Source organism: Mirounga leonina, unplaced genomic scaffold, assembly GCF_011800145.1.
Source record: "Mirounga leonina isolate KUSES-001 unplaced genomic scaffold, KU_Mleo_1.0 Mir_125, whole genome shotgun sequence".
In the NCBI taxonomy this organism is placed as follows: domain Eukaryota; kingdom Metazoa; phylum Chordata; class Mammalia; order Carnivora; family Phocidae; genus Mirounga; species Mirounga leonina.
This window is the reverse complement of record NW_023270305.1, coordinates 64,459,225-64,479,926: the sequence shown is the minus strand read 5'-3', so window position 1 is coordinate 64,479,926 and position 20,702 is coordinate 64,459,225. Positions and strand designations below refer to the sequence as shown.

Genomic DNA, 20,702 nt, shown 5'->3' with positions numbered 1-20,702 from the left:
CTTCGAGTTTTGCCATGGTAACGTTCGTGGGGTGTTACTTTTTGATTAGTGCCATTCCCCTGTTGTCTATACAGTGTCATCATCATCTTGCTTGTAGATGTGCATGTCTACAAGGATGTGCATGGCCAAAAGATGTGCATGGCCAAAGGACCAACTCTGTTTTCTGGAAGACCTAGAGAACATAGTGGGTGCCCCTCTACATTTGTCTTGGTCATTTGGGCGGGTTATAGGGCCGAAAGGTGGTGTTGATGACTTAGGACCTATTCCCTGATCAATTTGAGAGGAAACAGTGATAAAATAGTTGGAATAGGGAAGAAGCATTTTTTTTTTTTTAAAGATTTTATTTATTTATTTGAGACAGAGAGAATGAGATACAGAGAGCATGAGAGGGAGGAGGGTCAGAGGGAGAAGCAGACTCCCTGCCGAGCAGGGAGCCTGATGCGGGACTCGATCCCAGGACTCCGGGATCATGACCTGAGCCGAAGGCAGTCGCTTAACCAACTGAGCCACCCAGGCACCCGCATTTTTTTTTTTTTAAAGAAGATCTTTTGTTTTTTAAGAAGATTTTTTTTTTTTTTAAAGATTTATTTATTAGAGCATGCACAAACAGGGAGGGGGCAGAGGGAGAGAGCGAATCTCCAGGAGACTCTGCTGAGCATGGAACCCCACGCAGGGCTCAATCCCACCACCCTGAGATCGTGACCTGAACCGAAACCAAGAGTCGGACACAACCAACTAAGCCACCCAGGCACCCCTGGAATATTCTTTTTTTTTTTTAAGATTTTATTAATTGACAGCACAAGCAGGGGGAGCGGCAGGCAGAGGGAGAGGGAGAAGCAGGCTTCCTCCGAGTGGGGAGCCCGATGTGGAGCTCTATCCCAGGACCCTGAGATGATGACCTGAGCCAAAGGAGACATTTAACTGACTGAACCACCCAGGCGCCCTACCCCTGGAAGATTCTTGATCAGAAATATCTTCTCTGTAGATTCGTCAATTACCTAAGAGTGGCCTAAGGATACGGGAGTCTTAGGAAAGAAGAGAAAAAGAAAGATCAGGGGTCGGTCAGCCAAGCATCAGGTTTCTTTCATCCTTTCCTCACCCCTTTATGTCACTTTCCCCACTTTATTGTGGGAACTCAGGGATTTCTTGTGATTGTTAGGTTTCAGACTTTATCAAACTGTTGGTCCATGAGAAGCGCATAGAAATTTCACCCCCAGGAATATTGTACTATCCGCCTCCAAGTGACTTCCATGCTGGTGATCTTGAACCGAACTTAGATAGGTGCCCAGTTAGAGCCAGAGGCTTAGGTAGGAAGGCCCAAATTTGCTTTATTGGATTATGGGACTTGACTGCATATGTCTACTCAAGTTCTGTTTCATCTTTTAAATATAGACTACAAGCCGTAGAAGTCTTTTCTGTAGCAGTAAGTGCCTGAAGTGTTCTAGAAGTTTGTTTATAGCCACAGGGACTGGTACACAGTATAATACCAGCTTGGTAGCAGGGCCCCCCCCCCCCCACTAATTTGGCATTTGCCATAGTGTGTATCTGCTGTCAGCTGCCTAGATATTACCTTGACATTTCTATAGGATTTTAGTTATTTTTCCCTTTTCATCTTTTAAAAAGTGATTCAAGTTTCTTTAAGCTGGTGGTTCTCAACCTGAGGCAAGGGGACGTATAGCAGTGCCTGGAGACATTTTGGGTTGTCACCAGAGTGTCAAGTGTAGAACTCAGAGAAGTTGTTAAAGAGCTCAGAAGAGCCTCTCATGACAAGGAATTGTCTAGCCTAGATGTCAGTATTGTCAAGGTTCAGAAATCTTGCTTAGGGGGCAGCATAATTTTCCCCTCATATAATATGCTGGATGAACATTTTGATGATGGAGTAATTATAAATGCTGTTGGAGAGATCAGTGAATAGTTAAGAAACTTAGAAAGCTGATTTGTTTCCTTTCTCTGTCCTTGTGTAATTCAAGGGTTAATTTACTGCTCTTCTAATTTACAAATACAAGGAAATGGTTGCTCATTCATAGCCTTCTGAACCTAGGACCATTTGCTATGCCTGTGGTGATTTTCCTTGCCCCCCCCCCCCACTTTTTTTTTAAAGTAGGCTCCTCACCTAATGTGTGGCTCGAACTCACGACCCCAAGATTAATAAGAGTTGCATGCTCTACCAACTGAGGCAGCCAACCAGGCGCCCCCACCCTACCTTTGATTACTAAAATTTACCTTTCATCTATATATATGTTACTGCAGTAGGATCTATAATACAGCTTTTCACATTGCAAGTTGTGACGCAGTAGTGAGTTACAAAATTAGTGTAGTGGGTGAAAACTAGCATTTTTGGATGAGTTAAATATGAAAGAAAAATAACAGTACATTACATATAGTAAGAGTAGTAAGTATTGTTTGTGTAGCCTATTTTAATTATATATTGTAGGGAAGGAAAATTTCTTTTTTTCTACTACCCTTGTAGGTTCCTTGGCTGAGGCCCTATAAATTAGACTTACAAAAGACAGATTAACAAGAGAAAAACAAGTTTATGCTTTTACACTGGAGCACTCAGATGAGTAACTCCAGGGTTGATGAGAACTTGGGCATATATAGCATCTTAGCAAAGGAACAATAAATTTTCGGAGAAGAGACAAGGGAGAAGGATTTTGAGTTCCTAGGGCTGCAAATTATGGGAAGCTAATGGTAGATAAAGGCTAAAATTTGTTATGTAGATTCCTCTGGTACCATTTCCAGGCTGATAAGGGTCTAGTGTTTTGGTTAACTTTTGTCCTTTCTGGTAAGGAGAGAAGGGAGAGGACATCTAAATTTATGTCCTGCTTTTGGGCAAATAGGGAGAAGGCAGAGGGCTTTTCTTTTTGCTTCTTAATTGTTGTCAGCTCAAAATAGTCCTTAAGGACTCTAAAGTGGCACGTTTTGAGGTGGCATATGATGCCTCCTACAATATCTGTGCATGCATGTGCTGGGTCAGGATGTAAAAACATTTCTTTTTTTCCCTTCCCCTCCCCCCAAAACATTTCTTGCGGTGAGTTACAAGGAAGGAAATGGAAAGCTATGGATTCCAGTAAATTGCAAAAGCAATATGAGCTGCATGTTTTATAGTTCTTCGAACAGGCCAAGATTTTATATATTGATTTAGGGGAAGCAATAAACTTATTTCAGTTGTTTTTTTTTTTTTAAAGATTTTATTTATTCATTCTTAAGAGACAGAGAGAGAGAGAGGCAGAGGGAGAAGCAGGCTCCCCGCTGAGCGGAAAGCCCGATGTGGGACTCGATCCCACGACCCTGGAATCATGACCTGAGCCGAAGGCAGACGCTTAACCATCTGAGCCACCCAGGCACCCTTCAGTATTTTAATTAGAAATTTTTGGCTTTGTACTGTCCTAAGGTAATTTTAGAATGCATTCTGAAAATTTATAAGAACTTCTGATAGAATAAGTATTGGATTTGGCAACATTCTTGAATTGTAATGGTTTTATTGAAGATCATTGTTTACATGTGCACTAATGTGTCAGTAACAGCAGTGTCCCAATAATGAAATTCTTCTATTTAAGAAAAGGCAATTTGATGAAAGGCAAATGAAATTGGGTATATATTAGTATCTTCTGATACTACTTAACTAAACGTTAGTTTGGTTATTAACTAATCAGAAAGTGCTTACATCACAGTATCATGGAGCTTTCCATCCTCTCCTAAGAGGCTGACATTTAAGGGTAGAGTCAAGCTTCCTGCATAGAATTTTTGAGTTCATTTAGTTGATTCTTATGTACCTAGTAGACAGATTTTAATTTTATACCAAAATATTTAAGATTAATACCAGTGCAATTTATTTCAGACTGAATTTAGTGGAAGCTTTTGTAGAAGATGCAGAATTGAGGCAGAGTTTACAAGAAGATTTACTTCGTCGATTCCCAGATCTTAACCGACTTGCCAAGAAATTTCAGAGACAAGCAGCAAACTTACAAGATTGTTACCGACTCTATCAGGGTATAAATCAACTTCCTAATGTTATTCGGGCTCTGGAAAAATATGAAGGTAACAATGATTTTGTTTTTGTTTTCCTTTACTCTTCAATATACTTAGCACATGTGCTGTCCTTATAAAGTTGGGTTTGGTAACTCTTAAGTTTTTCTAATAACAGGTTAGTATTGACCTATAGCTACGTTGCAGAAGTCAGGAATCATTAGACAACTTAGAATTTTTGCTTTTTATTTTTTTATTATTTTATTTTATTTATTTTTAAGATTCATTCATTCATGCATGCATGCATTCATTCATTCATTCATGCATGCATTCATTCATTCATTCATTCAACAGAGCGAGCACACGCGCTCATGAGCAGGGGGAGAAGCAGGCTACCTGCTGAGCAGGGAGCCCAACGTGGGGCTTGATCCCACGACCCTGGCATTATGACCTGAGCTAAAGGCAGACACTTAACAACCAACTGAGCCACCCAGGCGCCCCACATTTTTGCTTTTTAGAAGTGAAATTTAGGGTAACTGGATTTATTGCACTAGCAGTGGCAGTTGACCAGAGTTCAATTGTTAAAGACTCACAGGACCCCAAATGACATTGCTTTCAAATCTATAGTTTATTAAAGGAAAAGGGTACAGTCTAGGAGTAGCACCAGGGGAAGGATAATGCGTCACAGCCAGTCTCACGGCAGGGGCCCAGGGAGGTCAGGTGCAGGCTCCTATTGTCCTTCCTTTTTTTTTTTAAGATTTTATTTATTTGAGAGAGAGCGAGCAAAAGAGCACAAGCTGGGTGGGGGGCAGAGGGAGAGGGAGAAGCAGACTCCCTGCCAAGCAGGAAGCCCCATGCGGGACCCGATCCCAGGACCCTGAGATCATGACCTGAGCTGAAGGCAGATGTTTAACCCCACTGAGCCATCCAGGTGCCCCTTGTCCTTCTTTTTGAAAGGTCCTTGGTGAGGTGCACTTTCTCTCACATCAGGGACCACCAATGTGTGCAGAACACCTTGGAACTAGGGAGCTTAAAATGGAGTCTTGCTGGACTTTCTTAAGTTTTGCTGGTCTTGTGGGCATATTCCTGTTCTGTAACCAGCCTCTAGAGGAGAACCCTCTGGCACTGGAAGGCCTCGCTGAAACCAGGTGCAAATCATCAATCACAAACAGTGCTGACAAGCTGAACAAACCACCCTGATTATCCTCAGATCCATGATTACAAAAAAACATGCCTTGGCCAGGGATCATTGCCTAATTCCAGGCCTGCTGGAGTGAACCTTTCCAGCACACCTATAAAAGAAAGTTAAGACAAAGGGTCTTTTTTTTTTTTTTTTTTTTTTTTTTAAAGATTTGAGAGAGCGAGAAAGTGACAGAGAGCACAAGTGGGGAGGAGAGGGAGAAGCAGGCTCCCTGTGGGGCTTGATCCCAGGACTCAGATCACGACCCAAGCCAAAGGCAGCTGCTTAACCAGGCTAGCCACCCAGGCGCCCCAAGACAAAAGGTCTTGATGATCTGTAACAGTTGACATCAGAATGAAGTTACCAGAATAAAGTGTGCAAAGTCACATATTAATCATTACAGTATTGGTGGATAAAATCAGTTTGCCCTTACAAGTGTAGTTTTTAACTTTTAAGTGAACGTAAGTACTAAATTATTTGTTGTAGAAACTTATGAAGTTATATACGTAATATGTAAAGCATTTTAAGTTTCAGAGTTAAAAATCACCATCCCTTAGAACTGTTAAACCTTTCAGTATTATGAGAAAGCTTTTTCTGCAGACTTAAACTCAACTCTATACTGACAAGATAAAAAATAAGCATAGATTTTTTTTTAAGATTTTATTTATTTATTTGACAGAGAGAGACAACAGAGCGAGAGAGGGAACACAAGCTGGGGGAGTGGGAGAGGGAGAAGCAGGCTTCCCGCCGAGCAGGGAGCTCGATGTGGGGCTTGATCCCAGGACCCTGGGACCATGACCTGAGCTGAAGGCAGACACTTAACCGACTGAGCCACCCAGGAGCCCCAAAATAAGCATAGCTTTAATTTTAATTTTATGGTAACCTTTTCCCTTAATTATGTCACCACGTGTGGAAGATATCTTAAGCACTTATCTTAAAGTACCACTGTATAAAGAGTATTCCCATTCTAGCCAAGGCTCCTCTTTAGACTGATGACACTTTTTTTTTTTAAAGAAAGTCTTTTTTTTTTTTTTAAGATTTTATTTATTTATTTGACAGAGCAAGAGAGCACAAGCTGGGGGAACAGTAGGAGGGTGAGGGAGAAGCAGGCTCCCTGCCAAGCAGGGAGCCTGATGTGGGGCTCAGTCCCAGGACCCTGGGATCATGACCTGAGCCGAAGGCAGACGCTTAACCATCTGAGCCACCCAGGCGCCCCTAGACTGATGACAGTTAAAAGCCCTTGCATTTTGTTCCACCAAAGTGGAATTAAAGAGAATGGGTCTTAAATCTTCCCCGTGCCCACATTTCTCTAGTGTAGCTTACGCTGCCATTTACCGTCCCTGTGCTTCAATTTCCTCATCCAGTAAAGGAAGATCTTTTACTGCTGTGCTTTTCTGATTCCATATCCTATGGCTCCATTTCAGCAGGATTAATTGGGAGCACGAGGAGATTAACCAGTAGCAGGGCTATAATATCAGATTATCACGGAGATAGGATTCTAAATAATTAATTCACTCTTAGCCACTTATATCCGCTGTTTTGAACCTTTTCTCTCCTAGATCTCTTCTTTCCCATAGGAAGAAAAAAGCATCCTTGTTCCTGTGTCCTCTAGTACCTACATCTCTTTTTCACTTTCTGTTCCCAGCCAAGGTTTTAGAAAGCCTACATTTCCACCTTCCATTTGCTCAATTGCCTTCCACCCCTGACCACAGTACTGAAATGGCATTTGCTAAGTTACTTGTTGTTGCTAAATCCAGCAAACACGGTCTAGTCATTATCTTACCAGCTTTCACTGCTGAGTTTGACGGTTTTTTCCCTTCCAGTTTTATTGAGCTATAACTAACATTTAACATAGTATAGGTTTAGGTGTGCACCATGATTTGAAATATGTATGTATTGTGAAATAATTACAATGAGCTCAGTTAACATCTGTCACCTCACAGAGCTTTTATTCTTGTGTTGAGAACTTTAAAGATCTAATCTCTTAGCAGCTTTCAAATACACAATACAGTATTTTTGACTCTAAGTCACCGTGCTATACATTACATCCTCAGAACTTAAATCTTACAACTGGAAGTTTATACCTTTTGACCACCTTCCTCCCATTTCCCCTCACCCCACTGCTGGCAAACACCATTCTTTTCTATTTCTGCGAGATTAATTTTATTAGATTCCACATTTGAGCGAGATCATAAGTGCCTTTCTCTGCCTGACTTAATTCACTTAGCATAATACCCTCAGGGTCCACCATGTTGTCACAAATGGAAGGATTTCCTTCTTTTTTATGGCTGAGTAATATTCCATTGTATATATACACTACATTTTCTTTATCCATTTATCGATGAACGCTTAGATTGTTTCCATATCTTGGCAGTTGTAAATATACTGCAGTGAACAAGGGAGTGCGGGTATCTCTTTGAGATAGTGATTTTCTTTCTTTTAGGTATATACCCAGAAGTAGAATTGCTGGATCCTTTTATAGTTTGCTTTCCCCTTAAGAGTCCTCCACCCCGGTTCTGTTTGGCCCTTTTTTCATTCAGAACCAGTAACTTAAAGCTAGAATTTTTTTTTAAGATTTTATTTATTGGGGCACCTGGGTGGCTTAGTTGGTTAAGCGACTGCTTCGGCTCAGGTCATGATCCCAGGGTCTTGGGATCAAGCCCTGCATCAGGTTTCCTGCTCAGCAGGGAGCCTGCTTCTCCCTCTCTGTCTGCCGCTCCCCCTCTTGTGCTCTCCTGCTGTCTTTCTGTCAAATAAATAAAAAGATATTTATTTAGAGAGCGAAAGCAAGAGAGATCACAGAGAGAGAGAGGGAGAAGCAGACTTGCCACTGAGTGGAGAGCCCGATGTGGGGCTCGATCCCAGGAGATCATGACCTGAGCCAAAGGCAGACACTTAACTGACTAAGCCACCCAGGCGCCCCAAAGCTGGGATTTTTGAATGAGTTCTTAGAAGGGTCTTGACATTTTATACAAGATTCTGTTTATGTGTATTTTTTCTGGGAAAAGGTCTGTAACTTTCATCAGATATTCAAAAGCATATGTAAAACCCCCCTCCCCCAAAGAGAAGAGGTAAAAAAATACTATTGTACACATTCTTTGGGGAATCTTTCTCATTCCCTGGAATAAGCACAGAAGTTAGGAATTGGGCTTAAGAGTAGCTTGGTTCTCTTCCTCCTGCATATGTGTGGCTCAGTGTACTCAAGAGTTTTGCAACAGGTCATTAATTTCTCCTATCTTATGGTGTTTTGGGGGGTTATGCTTAAGTTATATACACCTGTGAGAGAACATAACATTATCTAAATCAAAAGCTTCACATTATCAGTTTGGCAACTGATGTTTGCCCTACGGTGTTTGAAGTCACCCAGCCTAGAGAATGTTAGAGGAGGAAGACTGTTCCAGGTGTTGTGGTGCTAAGAGCTATGTTCTTTTCTTTCTGTAAGAAACTTTGGTAGAGGTACATGGGTGGCTCAGTCAGTTAAGCGTCTGCCTTTGGCTCAAGTCGTGATCCCAGGGTCCTGGAATCAAGCCCTACATCTGGCTCCCTGCTCAGCGGGGAGCCTGCTTCTCCCTCTCCTTCTGTGCCTCCCCTGCTTGTGCAGTCTCTCTCGCTCACCCTTTCTCTCTCTCTCAAATAAATAAATTAAAATCTTAAAAAAGAAAAAAGAAACACTGAAGAGTCCAGGTGTGTCCTAGTCATTAGGAACCTAACTGTTCTGAATTTTGTCTTAAAAAACAACAGAATGGAGGCTCCTGGCTGGCTCAGTCAGTGGAGCATGCGACTCTTGATCTCGGGGTTGTGAGTTTGAGCCCCATGTTGGGTGCAGAGATTGCTTACAAACAAAATCATTAAAAGAAAACAAAAAAACCATGGCATTTTGCTGAGTTCAGCATAGCTCTTTAGCCTATTGATTTCATGGAGAAAGCCAAAACTGAGGCTAACTTACGAGGAAAATAAACCAAATGCACTGTCCTTAAAGATTTTTTTACTTACTTAATTAAGAGAGGGTGAGCGAGAGAGAGAGGAAAGCATGAGCAGGGGGAAGGGGCAGAGGGAGAAGAAGAAGCAGACTCCCCACTGAGCAAGGAGCCCGATGTGGGGCTCAGTCCCAGGACCCTGAGATCATGACCTGAGCTGAAGGCAGATGCTTAACCGACTGAGCCACCCAGGGCCCATGAATTGTCCTTAAAAGGAGAATCATGATACAAAAAAATTATTTCTAGGGATGTCTGGGTGGCTCAGCTGGTTAGGTGTCCAACTCTTGGTTTTGGCTTAGGTCATGAGCTCAGGGTCGTGAGATCGAGCTCGAAGCCAGCTATGTGCTGAGTGTGGAGCCACCTTGAGGTTGTCCTCTCCCTCTACCTCTGCCCCTCCTTGTGCCCATATGCACTCGCTCAAAAAAAATTTTTTTGTGTGTATTAGTATATTGCTTCAGATTATGTTCTCCTATCTTACAGTGTTTTTGGTTTTTGATTAAGTCTAGGTTTAAAGTTACATTAACGTTATTCCTGGAAAAAATAAATAAAAGTAAGTTCAGAGACAGCAGAGGGCAGCAGCAGCTTAGAAAGCAGACTTGCATTGAGTAATGGAAGGTTTACTCTAAATCATCTTCCTCCTCTAAGAAGTAGTTATTTTAAAAATATACTTGGCTTCCCTTATCCCTTGTAGCTTCTTTTTTTCATTTTTAATTTTTTTTAAAGTAAAAATTCAGTTTATTCATCGGTTTATGACACAGTACACAAGAGGCAAAAGTGTTTCACATCATAGATTTCACTCCCAGCTCCTTGGAATGTTCATTTCTTTGGCTAAAAGGAGAGACTAGACACGAGAGGTGGCAATGCTTAAGCAACTGAAATACGGATGGGGAGGGCGATGCTAATGTCATCCTCACAGGGCTATTTTCTAGAACCTTTAGCTGGAAACAAAGGAGCACCACTCCTGGATGCTCATCTGTTGTGGGCCTCAGTCATCCCCACCACACAGGTACTGCAGCACTTCTGATAGTCCACCTTCGTGTCTTGCTGAATGTAGTAGTACAGGAACTTGTACTCTCTCTTGAATTCAGACCTAATTTTCAACATGTCCACTTCACTGAGAGAGACCATGATTCTAATCAGGACTTTATTGCGAGTCCCCTTGCCTTTCATGGAGTCATATAGTCGGTCAGCAAAATACAGCGGCTTGTTCTGAATGCACGGGACAAGGTTCAGGAAAGCATTTTCCAGGTCTCCTTTGACCTCCTTGATGCTCTCCAGCATGTCATAAAGGCTGTAGCTCTTGTACCTATCAAATACTCCACTCAGTCATGATGTTGATCCACTTGGGCACATCAGTTCCTTTCCTCTTCACTCCAGCATCATAGAGATCCCAGGCATCTTGGTCAATCAGTTCATAATCAATGACAGAGCCATCCTCTGCTCTTCTACCCTTTTCGCGGGCAGCCATCAGCTTGAGGAAGTCACCAGATGTGTCAGACACGATGTCCCTCTCCAGATGAGTCTTACACATTTCTTTGTAGACTCTCTTAATTTCCTGAAGCTCTTGGTTGGTCCTTGAGCAGATGATCTCAGTTAGGGAGTCCTCATCAGTCCCCAGCCCCTTCATGGAGGCTTTCAGCTCAGAAGCATCATACTGAGGAGGTGTTTTCAATAGGCCCAAAATCACGGTCTCCAGGTGTCCAGACAAGGCTGACTTCATTGCTGATGCAAGTTCCTTTTTGGTCCTTCTCTGGTAGGCAAAGGCAACATCCTGTCTCTGTTCATTGCTGCGGTTGGTCAAAATGTTGACATTGGTGACCTCATACACATCTTTGGTCTTGATGGCTGTTTCAATGTTCAGAGCATCACGCTCAGCATCAAAATTGGTGTATGCTTTGACCAACCCATATGCACTTGGGGGCATGGAGTGATCACCCTCCAAGCTGAACTTGTAGAGAATTTTGTGAATACTAGACATTTTGAAGGAAGCTGGGCCCGGCGCTGAGAGCTGCAAGCGTCCCCAGTTGTAGAGCCCCCTTGTAGCTTTTAAAATTAAAAAGTTGAGACAAAACCTAGAATAATGGTATTGTGCATTTAGGGCAAATTTCTGATAGTGCTTAAAACAACTCCTCTAAATATCTAGTTTTTCTTTTTTTTTTTTTAAGATTTTGTTTATTTATTTGACAGAGACACAGCGAGAGAGGGAACACAAGCAGGGAGGGTGGGAGAGGGAGAAGCAGGCTTCCTGCCGAGCAGGGAGCCTGATGTGGGGCTCGATCCCAGGATCCTGGGACCATGACATGAGCCGAAGGCAGACGCTTAACGACTGAGCCACACAGGTGCCCCTATCTAGATTATTTTATCGGTAAATTTTATTCTAACAGCCATCACACTGAGGCACATAACTTTTCCCTCTTCCCATATCCAATTATTCATGTTTCTGTTTAATTTCTTCTTAAAAACCTCACATTTGTTATTTTCCCTCCCCTGGTCTGTGCATCCTCCTCAGTGAATTCATAGTAATGTTTCCTAGCTCATCTGATCATGTCATTTCTTCTCCTTCAGTTCAGAACACATTAATTGCTTTCTCTGACCTGTAGGACCAGAGGGGCCTTGTCTGCATTTTAACAGCAAGTAATTATTTACTGACAAATTACTTTTCCAAGAAGGTTGTACTCATTTCCAGTTCTAGTCAAAAGATTTTTTTTTTTTTTTAAGATTTTATCCATTCATTTGACACACAGCACAAGCAGGGGGAGCGGCAGGCAGAAGGAAGGGGAGAAGCAGGCTCCCCGTTGAGCAGGGAGCCCAATGTGGGGCTCCATCCCAGGAGCCTGAGATCGTGACCTGAGCTGAAGGCAGATGCTTAACTGCCTGAGCCACCCAGGCGCCCCTCCAGTCACAAGATTTATAAGAAAATTTCTTTAGGGACGCCTGGTACAGCGTGTGTCTCTTCATCTAGGCACCAGGCAGGCACCCCCTAGAATCACCCTTTTAGAACAAGAGATGCTCCTAGTGCTCTTAACACTTAGGAAATTACAAGCGTTTATAGGAGCTCTGTGCCAGGAACTGGGGGCAGAGACGGATTTGTTTTCTGTTATCTCCCAGGGACTACTAGCACAGGTGTAAAATGATGCTTATAAATAATCAGTGGAATCAGAAGAAAAAGTCATTGTAGAAGAGAAAAGTACTCTTGTCAAAATGACAGTCGTAAGAAAGGAAAATGAGGGGTGGTGTCAGAGAAAGTATTACTAGCAAGTGGGGGAACTGAGACAAGTGGTTGTACTTAAGAAGAGGGATGACGGTGGCTAGAGAAACAGACAAGAGAGGGTGAGTGAAGGAAGCAGGTGGGGGCCATGAGGAAGGATGAGAGGCCATACTGCGGAGTGGCTGACAGCAGGGAAGGAAGAGCAGAGATGACCTTGCACCCAGGGTCATCATTCAGAGTGATTTAATTACTTAGCCATTTTACCATGATTCACCTGCACTTCTACTTCTGTTGGCTTCTTCATTTAATTTGGGAATTTTTGGCTCCAGCCTCATATTTGTGTGAACACTTAAACTTTGATTAGCAGTATCTTGTCCTCATTTTTTCACTTACCTGGACTTTTAAATACATTTCATAAATACATTAAAGGGATCAGGTAAAGTTTAATTATGCTTAATAAAACTTTGAGATTGAAATTAATACAAAGAATTTATGTAAAATTAGTCAAGGAAATGTAGGCATAGAATAAACTTTAAATTTTTGTTAATTGAAACTCATGTCTTTTTATTATCATTTACCAAAATATTTAATAGAATAAAATGTTAGTGCCAGCTTTATAATTAATTTAGACTTCAGATTGATGTTCTCAGTCATGGACTATATGAACACAAGTCTGGTATAGCAGACTTGTGACTAGTGCCAGGCCTTGGCTCTGAGGTTAGTGTCAGTAGGGCATGTGTAAGGAGGCACTTCTATCTGCTGTCCAGAACTAGCCTGTAGTTTGTTTTGATTTTAGTGTTGCTTGCTCATTTAACTTAATTAGACAGTCTCATAGTCATTTTCTTCTTTTTTTTTAAACTTAAAAATTTTTTTGAGTATAGTTGACACACAGTGATATATGAGTTTCAGGTATACAACATAGTAACTCAGCAACTCTGTATGTTATGCTGTGCTCACCACGAGTATAGCCACCATCTGTCACCCTGAACACTATTACGGTACCATTGCCTACATTCCCTATGCTGTACCTTTCATCTCTGTGATTTATTCATTCCATAACTGGACACCTGTATCTCCTATTCCCCTTCACCCATTTTACCCATCCCCCCACTCCCACCCCTCCGGGCACCACCAGTTTGTTCTCTGTATTTATGGGTCTGTTTCTGCTTTTTGCTTGTTTATTCGTTTTGTTTTTTAGATTCCACATATAAGTGAAATCATATATTTGTTTTTTTCAGTCTGACTTGTTTCACTTAGCATAATATCCTCTAGATCCATCCATGTTGTCACAAATGGCAGGATCTCATCCTTTTTTCTTAATGACTGAGTGATAATCCTGTGTGTGTGTGTGTGTGTGTGTGTACACATACGTACCACATCTTTTTTTTTTCTTAACTTTTTTAAGATTTTATTTATTTGGCAGAGAGTGAGAGAGCACAAGCAGGGGGAACAACAGGCAGAGGGAGAAGCAGGCTCCCCGCTGAGCAAGGAGCCCAGTGTGGAGCTGGATCTCAGCACCCTGGGATCAAAGGCAGACGCTTAACCGGCTGAGCCACCCAGGCGTCCCAGTACCACATCATCTTTATTCATTCAGCTGTCAGTGGACACTTAGGTTGCTTCCATATCTTGGCTATTGCAGATAATGCTGTAAACAGAGGGTGCATGTATCTTTTCAAATTAATGTTTTTGTTTTCTTTGGGTAAAAAATACCCAGTAGTGGAATTACTGGATCATATAGTATTTATATTTTAATTTTTTGAGGCGCCTCCATACTGTTTTCCACAATGGCTACACCAGTTTACATTCCCACCAACAGTGCATAAAGGTTCCTTTTTCTCCACATCCTCACCAACATTTGTTACTTCTTGTCTTATTTATTCTAGCCATTCAATAGGTATAAGGTGATATCTGTTGTGGTTTTGATTTGTGTTTCCCTGACGATTAATGATATTGAGCATCTTTTCATGTGTCTCTTGGTCATTTGTATGTCTTCTTTGGAAAAATATCTATTCAGGTCCTCTGCCCATTTTTAATTGGATTGTTTTTTTGGTCTTGAGTTGTAGAAGTTCTTTTTATATATTTTGGATATTAACCCCTTAATGGGTATATCATTTGCAAATATATTCTCCCATTTAGTAGGTTGCCATTTTGTTTTGTTGATGGTTTCCTTCACTGCAAAAGCTTTTTATTTTGGTGTAGTCCCAGTCAACTTTTGCTTTTGCTTCCCTTGCCTTAGGAGACATGTCTAGAAAACAGTTGCTGTAGCCAGTGTCAAAGAAATTACTGCCAATGTTTTCTTCTAGGAGTTTTATGGTTTCATGTTTCACAGTTAGGGCTTTAATCCATTTCGAGTTTATTTTTGTGTATGCTGTCAGCAACTTCAAGAAGTTAAAATAAATCTTTTAGTGGCTGGCAGTGAATTGGAGTTTCTACAGAAATTATTTAATGGGGGTGCCCGGGTGGCTCAGTCGTTAAGCGTCTGCCTTCGGCTCGGGTCGAGAGAGAGACACAGCGAGAGAGAGAACACAAGCACGGGGAGTGGGAGTGGGAGAAGCAGGCTTCCCGCAGAGCAGGGAGCCCAATGTGGGGCTCGATCCCAGGATCCTGGGACCATGACCCGAGCCGAAGGCAGACGCTTAACGACTGAGCCACCCAGGCGCCCCAATAAATAAAATCTTAAAAAAAAAAATTATTTAATGATTTGATTTACTTGGACATTTCATATTTTGGTGCACTTAGGAAGCTAACAGTTATTTCCTTGTGTCATCTTTGGTATGCTTGCTAGATGAGTGTTGTGTGTATCAGAACTAATGACCAGTAATTGCTTCACCAGTCCCTTGCTTCCTTCCTTCAATAAGTCATTCATTCAACAGATAGTTAATTTGTTCCAGGTATTGTTCTAGGAGGTACAACAGTACATGTGACAGTTAATGTCCCTGTTCTTATGGAGGGTCAGCAATAGTGGAAGGATAGAGGGAGACAGACAATAAACATCAGTGAGCAAGAATTTCAAGTAGTAATAAGTACAGTAAAGGAAGTATAACATATTGATATGATAGAGTGACTTGGCTGGGGCCAGGGAGACACTCGATCTTTTGGTCAAGGATGGTCTCTCTGGAATTGCTGTCTGAGTTCCACAACTTGATTGATAAGGAGCCAGCTGTTTAAGATCTGGGGGGAGGCTAGTGGGACCAGCTAGTGCAAGTGCCTAAGGCTTAACTTGTTGACGGAGCGAGGGAAGGCTAGAATGGTCAAGCATAGAGATAGAGAATAAGGGCCATGTTATGAGTAGAGGCCAGAGAGGTAAGGCTTATTTGAGGTTTTTAACTTTTTGTGTGCTGTGGACCCTAAATAAAGTCTATGAACCCCTCTTCAGAATAGTGTTTTTAAATGCATAAAGTAATACAGACTTGCAGAAGAAACCAATTATATTGAAACACTTATCAAAATATAAAACAAACTTGATAAAGAAATAAATCCTTTTTACTAATGCATTAAATAACATGATCTGAGTGAAGCCCTACTAAGGTCTTAAGTTTTGAACTAATAATGAATTTAAATGATACTTAAAATTATCTCCCAAAACTGTAATATGATATGAAAATATATCTGAAATTTTGATTGATGACAAAGACATAGGTCCTGGGAATACTACTGTGGTGTATTGCACACATTAATAATGGAAGGAGGTGTCAGATTGTAGTTAGATGTTAGAGAAAATGAATTTGGAATTTTTTTCTATGTTTATGTAGTACTTTGAATTTAAGGGTCTGTAGTCCTTGCGTGAAGACCCTAAATAGATTGTGTACGGCCTTTTAGGCTGTGATAACTAGTGAAAAATGGAGTTTATAAAAAACCAATTGGTGTCCATCACTTGATGAATGGATAAATAAAATGTGCTAGATCTGTATAATGTGATATATCCGTCAATAAAAAGAAATGAAGTACGGATGCATGGTGCCCCATGGATGAACCTTGAAAACATTATGCTAAGTGAAAAAGGTCAGTCACAGTATCATATGATCCATTTATGTGAAATATGCACAATAGGCAGATCTATAGATACAGAAGTGGATTAGAGGTTGCCTGGGCTTGGAGGAGTGGCCGGAGGTTGGAGGGTAATGGTAAGTTACTGCTAATGGGTACAGGGTTCCCTTTTTCTTTGAGAGCAGTGACAGTGTTCGAAAATGGATCATAGTAGTCGTCACACAAATCTGTGAATAAACTAAAAACCATTGGATTTTACACTTTAAGATGGAGAGTTGTTTGGTATGTGAATTATATCTCAGTAAAGCTATTATTTTTAATTCAAAAAACCATAACCATTTGGGGAAAAAAAAATCCAGTTGGAAATTGACAGCTGGGGCTCAGTACAAATTATAGGTAGGGGAAAGAATTCAAGATGTTAGTGAAAGTTTGCAGGATAGGGAGCAGGTGAGCTCAGAAGGGGCCTATTGACTCTGAGAAGAGCTGCAGCAAGGTGGGCCTATGTGTTTGAGGGACCCGAGGACATGTTGAGGATGACAGGTTCTGAAGGTTTTACAGGTATTTCTGTGATAATACCATGTGTTTATTCTTAGCAAACTTAACTTTCTTCAGTGTCGTGTGCTAGAAAACATAACAGAAAAAATGGAGTTAAGATAGACCTCAAAGTATGTGAAAATTTTTAAATGATAGCAAAAGCATTAGCAAACTTTAATGAAACAGTAGCCTACATACATGTCCATTGCATTTGTACCCAGCACGAGCATCAGGTGACTCTTTGCATGAAGCCTTAAAGTCTAGGGTTCTTGTTCCTCCTTTGAGATGCCCTGTAAGGCTGTTTGCTTCTAATAAAGGTCAGTTTCACAAAAGTTAAACATCCAAACCAGGGTAGAGAATTTAGTTTAAAAAAAAAAAATTCTTTTAAACACCAGCAAATGTTTTGTACTTTTCATCTATACTCTGCTTTTCTTTGTGTCTTAGCATAGTGGTAAGTACACTGGCCAGTAGGCCAACTACTCCGAGGTCTTCACATATTGCTAAGTTTACTCTTTAATTGTGTGAAAGCTTGCCCTTGATCGCTTCAGAACACTAATGGGCTAGGAAAAAATTATTTGTGAACCAGTGCCCCCTCCGCGCCTTGCTTCCATTATTCTCCTGTTTACCAATAGCATATGAACTAGCTAATTCAGAATAAAGAACCAGGTGTTGAAGCACAACAGACATTATGTGGTCAAAGTGTTGTTTACAGACTGTCTAAATGATGTTTCACACATATGTACTATTTTCTAAATATGTGTAGGTGCTGTTGTGATTAATAAAACGTGAATTCTTAATTTTGCTGACTTCATAGTAGCTTTTCATCGTTTTCTCAATTAAGAGCTACTGCTACTTCTAGAAAAGGTTAGGAACTATTGCTTTGGAACAAAGTGCAGTAGGCTAGAGATCATTTGCAGAATACTTGTAAAAGAATTTATTGGAGATCAGAAAAAAAAAAAAATCCTTGCAGTGTAACCAATAACAATACATGGTAACTGTAGCTGAGCTCCTGTTAAGTGTCAAGCATGTTATGTTAAGTGTTATGTAAAGTTAACTCATTTATTCCTCTTCTGGGTTGCTGTTGTCATTACTCCTGTTGACCCGGGAAAGGGGCTCAGAGTAACATGTTCCAGATCACAGAGCCAGTAGGTAGCAGAGTTGGGGTTGGCACCCAGGTCTGTACTCATGCCTTTCACACTATAGGCTCTGCTGCTTCACTTACTCCTCATACAATTCCCTAGCATGTGCTCTTAAATAGCATCAAGTAAAGTGCCAGTGTAAATACTTGGCTTGATTTAACCTCTGTTAATTGGAACACTGTATTATTAATGGAAATTGGGGATATAAGGTAAATTAGAGGCATTTTATTTTAATGACTTGGACTTCGGGTTATTAAATCTGTGAAGAAATACAGTTCATTTAGTTGTAATTAATTTCATGTTTCTGCATCTCTAGTGTTCTTTATGAAGGAGATTACAGACAGGTAGGGAGGCAGTGTTTTATTAGAAAGCTCTGAGTGCCAGATGATCTCCCTTCCTATAAAATAAATACTAAACACATTTGAATTAAAATATGGGAGTAGCGTGCCTGGGTGGCTCAGTCGGTTAAGCGTCTGCCTTCGGCTCAGGTCATGATCCTGGAGTCCCGGGATCGAGTCCCGCATCGGGCTCCCTGCTCAGCAGGGAGTCTGCTTCTCCCTCTGACCTTCCTCCTTCTCATGCTCTCTGTCTCTCATTCTCTCTCTCAAATAAAAAAAAAAAAAAAATGGAGTAAATAGTAACTTTGGAGACCTGCTGCACTACTTGTGCTTTTTGGATCACATGCTGTTTATTATCTCAGATGAATTTTTATGATGTGTGGTCTTCCACTTTTCAAAATAGGACCATTTTATTTTATTATTTTTTGCTTTCTTTTAGGAAAACACCAGAGTTTATTGTTGGCAGTTTTTGTCACTCCTTTTATTGATCTTCGTTCTGATTTCTCCAAATTTCAGGAAATGATAGAAACAACTTTAGATATGGATCAGGTATGTAATCTACTCTTGAATTTAAGCAACGAAGTATTTTTGAAATGCATGTCAGAAAACTTTTCAGATTTTCTTTTTTTCGTATTTAATTTTGGTATTTTTATGAGGCACCTTTGAGATCGTGGACATAAGATTAAATGATGGGGCAAGTTTGTTGTTTTCTTAAAAATAATAATTGTTTTAGTGGATGAAGAAAGATTAACAGGAAATGAATGTTGGGCATAACTGGCCTGATTAAAGGAAATCTCACAAGTAAGAGATTTCACATATGCAGTCTGAATTTTGTTTTAATTTCAAGAGAGAAGGAAAATTGTAGTCACTGAAAAAGAGAAGATAAAGGTAAATTTGGAACACAAGAGAAGGTAACTTCTCCTTTGTTTATTTTCCATGTAGGAAAGTGTTTGGGGGAAGAGGATAGAATATGTGTGTATCTCCTAAATAGTTGTTGATATAACTAAAAAGTTAACCATACTCTAAATAAATACTGTTTAGTTCCAAATTCTTGTTAGTTGAGAAGAGCATTTAGGGTGTAAGTGATCTGTGTCCTCAGGTTTATAACAATATTAAGCAGTTATATATAAATATAAAGAGGGAATAGTTTCTGAAATAGTTGAAAATATCCTTGTATGAAAGTGAAATTGAAAGCAAATTTATCAAATGGTAAAATTCACTGTCAAAAGTTTGTAGAACAAATTTAATATGGGGCCATTGAATGCAGGGTTTTTCAATTTTATGACTTTAAAAATAATACCTTTAAAATTTTCTACACTAAATTTTCTGTCAAAAATGATCATGCAGGGAATAAGTGCTCTCACATCATTCATATTAAAGTAATAGTTTGGTTTGCTAATTGTTAGATTCTTTGCATTCTTAATAACTGGATTTGGGTTAATGTTTGCCCTATGGGATGTCGATTTATTTTGTTTTTACTGGATCGTTAACTGAGGTTTAAAACAGTCAAACTTCATTTACTCTGTGCTCTTTGGGTTTAGAAATCCATGCATATGCATATATAGGATAGATGCTTTACTTTCCTGGTACTGTTTTGTCAGTGATAGGCCCAAGCAGCCAAAAAACTTGCATTGTTTGCCTCTCATTTTGGGAAAACTTGCATTTTAGCTATTGAGACCTCTGTAATGTTGCTCTTAGTGGAATGATTTTAGGTGTACAACTTTCAGATCAGTGGTGGGCAGAAATACTGCTCACAGACATGCTGAAACCGCCTCTGCTACCAGGAGCTGGGGATGTGGCCTTTCCTATGATGGGGCAGAGCTGGATATTTGTAAATGGTCTTTATTTATTTTTTAAAGTTTTTATTTATTTATGGGGGGGGGACAAGCACACTCCTCACTGAGGACCCTGAGATCATGACCTGAGCTGAAACCAAGAGTCAGATGCTTAACTGACTGAGCCACCCAGGCGCCCCTGTAAACATCTTTAAATGAAAGCATGTAGGGGCGCCTGGGTGGCTCAGTCGTTAAGCGTCTGCCTTCGACTCAGGTCATGATCCCAGGGTCCTGGGATCGAGTCCCACATCGGGTTCCCTGCTCAGCAGGAAGCCTGCTTCTCCCTCTCCCACTCCCCCTGCTTGTGTTCCTGCTCTCGCTATCTCTCTCTCTCTGTCAAAATAAATAAATAAATAAATAAATAAATGAAAGCATGTAAAGGTGTAGTTCTTGGTGGTTAATAAAAGCTCTGACTAAAATAGGGAGGTGGGAAGGCAAGAATCAGAACGTTTCATTATCTCTGCAGCTTAGCTTTGCTGAAATGCTGCAGTTGATTTCGCCCTTTGTGGCGAACTTTATTCTAAAAGTTGCCATG

General features: G+C 40.7%; 1 protein-coding gene and 1 pseudogene across 1 annotated transcript in view; one reads left to right on the top strand and one right to left on the bottom strand.

The window, feature by feature from the left end:
- Positions 1-20,702, top strand: part of MSH2 (mutS homolog 2) — an 81,046-nt gene that overhangs the window by 33,563 nt on the left and 26,781 nt on the right. Inside the window, exons 7-8 of the mRNA XM_035001617.1 lie at positions 3,842-4,041; positions 18,772-18,881. Coding sequence (XP_034857508.1) covers positions 3,842-4,041; positions 18,772-18,881 — 310 coding nt within the window. The remainder of the gene's footprint in view (positions 1-3,841; positions 4,042-18,771; positions 18,882-20,702) is intronic.
- On the bottom strand, positions 10,112-11,131 carry LOC118008159 (annotated as a pseudogene).